Source organism: Amphimedon queenslandica, unplaced genomic scaffold (assembly GCF_000090795.2).
Source record: "Amphimedon queenslandica unplaced genomic scaffold, v1.1 AMPQUscaffold_9133_Cont18921, whole genome shotgun sequence".
NCBI lineage: Eukaryota > Metazoa > Porifera > Demospongiae > Haplosclerida > Niphatidae > Amphimedon > Amphimedon queenslandica.
This window is the reverse complement of record NW_003550595.1, coordinates 1-3236: the sequence shown is the minus strand read 5'-3', so window position 1 is coordinate 3236 and position 3236 is coordinate 1. Positions and strand designations below refer to the sequence as shown.

Here is a 3236-nt window from a genome sequence, read left to right as displayed (position 1 = left end):
TGTCATAATACATGTACATGTATTTTTTGCAAATACATGCGTTTTTGCATAATGCACATGTAACATCATGTACAGTGTAGCCTCTAAATTAGGACACCTTTTTATAAACCTTTGTTAGAAGGATACCTTTATAATGAGGACATTTTGTATCTACATGTACATCCATTATACAATAGTATCATACCCTTACCTAGTGGTAGTATACAGTGTTCAGTTACGACTCTCTTAATTTCAGCTAGTGAAGGCATTGGCTCAATCTTCTCTGCATTCTTGTCTGTGTTGTTAGGATCAGCAGGCATCTGACGCAGTGTGGTAGCTAAATAACTGAATGAGCAAAGAGAGAATGTGGATCATACACTGTATAATGGAATGGGATGTACATGTATATGAACAATGCTACTAATGCTATTTTAATACTGCTGTACCTAAAGTCCCCAATATAATCTGATAGATGATATTTTGGACATTTCATTACAACACCTTCTCCTGCCAATTCTTCATAAAGACTTTCAATAGTTCTGTAAACAATAGCAACAATAATAACAACAACAAATAAAAACAACAACAAGTAACAGTAACAACAATAATAACAACTAGTGATAAATGAATTTGTTTACCTGTCGGGTGTAAGGTCTTTCTCTCCTTTTTTCTTTTTCCCTTTTCCTTTTTTTCCTTTTTTCCCTTTCTTTCCCTTCTTTCCTCCTTTTTTACCTTTACCTTTATCCTTCTCAATAGCCTAAAGGTATTTTAAATTCAAATATTGAAAATTTAAATTCAAAAATTAATTCAAATTATTATTGCTTTAATTCTTACTAGTTTCAAATTCTTCAATTCTTCTCTCATAAGTTCATCAACCCTGACTCTAATCTCAGCCTCAATCTCCACCCTACAAATTAATATGAAAGTCACATGACCATCACATGATCTGCCCACCTCTTCCGAGCCTTGATTAGCTCAGAGTCGTGTCTCTGTTGAAAGTTGTGAGCTTCAGATCGACCCATCCATACGTCAACATAGTTACTGGACCCCTCGGATATCGTGGGGATAAAATTTGACGGTGCCAATTGGAAGCCTTCCTCTTCCTATAAATAATGATATTTTTTAGTTTCAATAATAATAATTATTATTATAAATTACTTCTTCTCCTTTTCCTTTTTTTCCTTTCTTTCCTTTCTTCCCCTTTTTCCCTTTCTCTTTCCCCTTCTTGCCTTTTTTACCTTTCTTCTTTTTGCCTCCCTGGAAAATCAAATAAATAAAATAATAATATTAATTAATTGATTTCATTAGTTAATTATGTACATCGTTATCTTCATTAGGATCTGGCTCCTCCCTCTGTTTAAAAATGGCTGCTGAACCCCCGGCATCTTCATCAGGATAGTCAGGAAATTTACCAGTAGCATCTCTGAAATATAACACACATAAATATACATGACAACAGCAGCTTTAAAAATTCGTAAAAAATCCAATTTTGATCGGAATGAACTCAAACTTTCTAAGCAACATAAGTACATGTATATGTACAAGAAAAAGTAATAAAATTGATTTGTCAACTGACCTAACTTCAATGAACCATTGCCTGATCTGATCTTGCATTTGTTCCTTCATATCAGGTCCTTCAGCTTCTATCAGTCTCTCCTTGATACTGATCAGGGCCTGAGGAGGAGAGGATAGGATGAGATGAGTACAAGTACATGTACAGTATAGTCTGTTATTACTTCTTGATAATCTTTTTCATATTGCTCTTGAGCTAATCTCCTTTTATCCTATGAAAAATAACAATAAATAAATAAATAAAAGGATAAAATAAATAAATAAACAAACAAATAAATAAATAATAAGTAAAATGCTATACCTCTATTTTCTTAGATTGTCCTATTACTGAGTGTTTCTGAGACTTAGGCAGAGGAGGAGGTACCTATACAGTACAGTATTGATGTACATGCAATGATGCAGCAGTTAATGTACATTACAGTACATGTACTGAATGATAATAAATGAATCATATAATAGCACTACCATTCCAAGGAAGAGCATTTCTTCATTCCTCATGTCTACAATCCTTTTCCTTTGAGAGAATCCTTTCCATACCTACCAGTGTATACAAGTACAGTTCTCATTCCTCTCTCTCTCCCTCTCTCTCTCTCTCTCCCTCTCCCTCTCCCTCTCTCCCTCTCTCCCTCTCTCTCTCTCTCTCTCTCTCTCTCTCTCTCTCTCTCTCTCTCTCTCTCTCTAAAGTACTTTTTGTATTCTGGTGGCAGCTTCATCTCTGCTTAGCTTAGGAGGTCCTCTCAGTTGTGCTTCTCTCTCTCTCTCCTCCTGAGCTCTAGAAGAGTAAGAGAAAAAGACATTAATGATATTTAATAGATAAGTAGATACATTGGTACATGTACAACATAGTGCATATTGTATACAGTATAACAGTATGGGTATTGTGTACATGTACAAGTACAGTTCATTTAATGCATTATTGTCTACAATATATATTGTATTATCTATAGTTTATTTTATTAATATTTTATACAGTAGTGCAGTACCTGATTCCTTTCATCAGCTTTGCTCTTAGTCTTCCTTGCCTAGCTCTCTCATGAATCTACACATGGATAACTTTATAATTTCAAATCCCAATACGCTCTCACCTGTATGAGTTTGATAGCTTCTTCAGTTGTCATATCAATATCTTCTTTAACCTGCAATAAGGTGTACATGTAAATAATTACATGTGTATTTATTATTATTCCTATAATATACTGTACTTCTGTTTCTGCTGGTCCCATTTTAGCTAGTACTGTACCAAGGATCTTCTCTCTTTCTTTGAGCTCCCTGTAGTTCTCCATTATAAAATAACGTGGTATGGGGATCTCTATATCAGACTAACGAGGGAGAGGGGGAGAGGGAGGGAGGGAGAGGGGGGAGGAAAAGAGAAAGAGGGAGTCACTGTGTTCTTTATGCAGTGACCAGTGTGTGTGTGTGTGTCTGGAGGTGAGTATCAGTAATGTAATACCTGAGTCCCTTGATATCTGCCCTCAGCTTCACCTCAAGCAGATATCTCAGTCCTCAGGTATTACATTACTTAAAATATGTACAAGTACATGTATAAATGTTATTCTTACTGGTGTTAGCTTCATGTCAGTTAAAATATCATCGAAATATTGATACTCCAACAATTCTAACCCAACCATTTCACCTTTTAATTCTAAAATCCTACAAATTAATTAATACCAATTAATAAAACATTA

The 3236-nt window shown here is 34.8% G+C and overlaps 1 protein-coding gene across 1 annotated transcript; it reads right to left on the bottom strand.

Moving 5' to 3' along the window:
• Positions 1 to 160: 160 nt before the first annotated feature.
• On the bottom strand, positions 161 to 3206 carry LOC100638367 (IQ and AAA domain-containing protein 1-like; the record flags this gene model as incomplete). The annotated part of the gene is made up of 16 exons (XM_020006827.1): positions 161 to 324; positions 426 to 518; positions 618 to 736; positions 814 to 886; positions 934 to 1082; positions 1138 to 1236; positions 1300 to 1402; positions 1556 to 1653; positions 1716 to 1763; positions 1853 to 1915; positions 2017 to 2088; positions 2239 to 2323; positions 2535 to 2590; positions 2637 to 2687; positions 2754 to 2870; positions 3111 to 3206. Coding segments are annotated over 16 exons (1486 nt in total), but the record flags the coding sequence as incomplete, so codon positions are not given.
• Between the last annotated feature and the right edge of the window lie 30 nt (positions 3207 to 3236).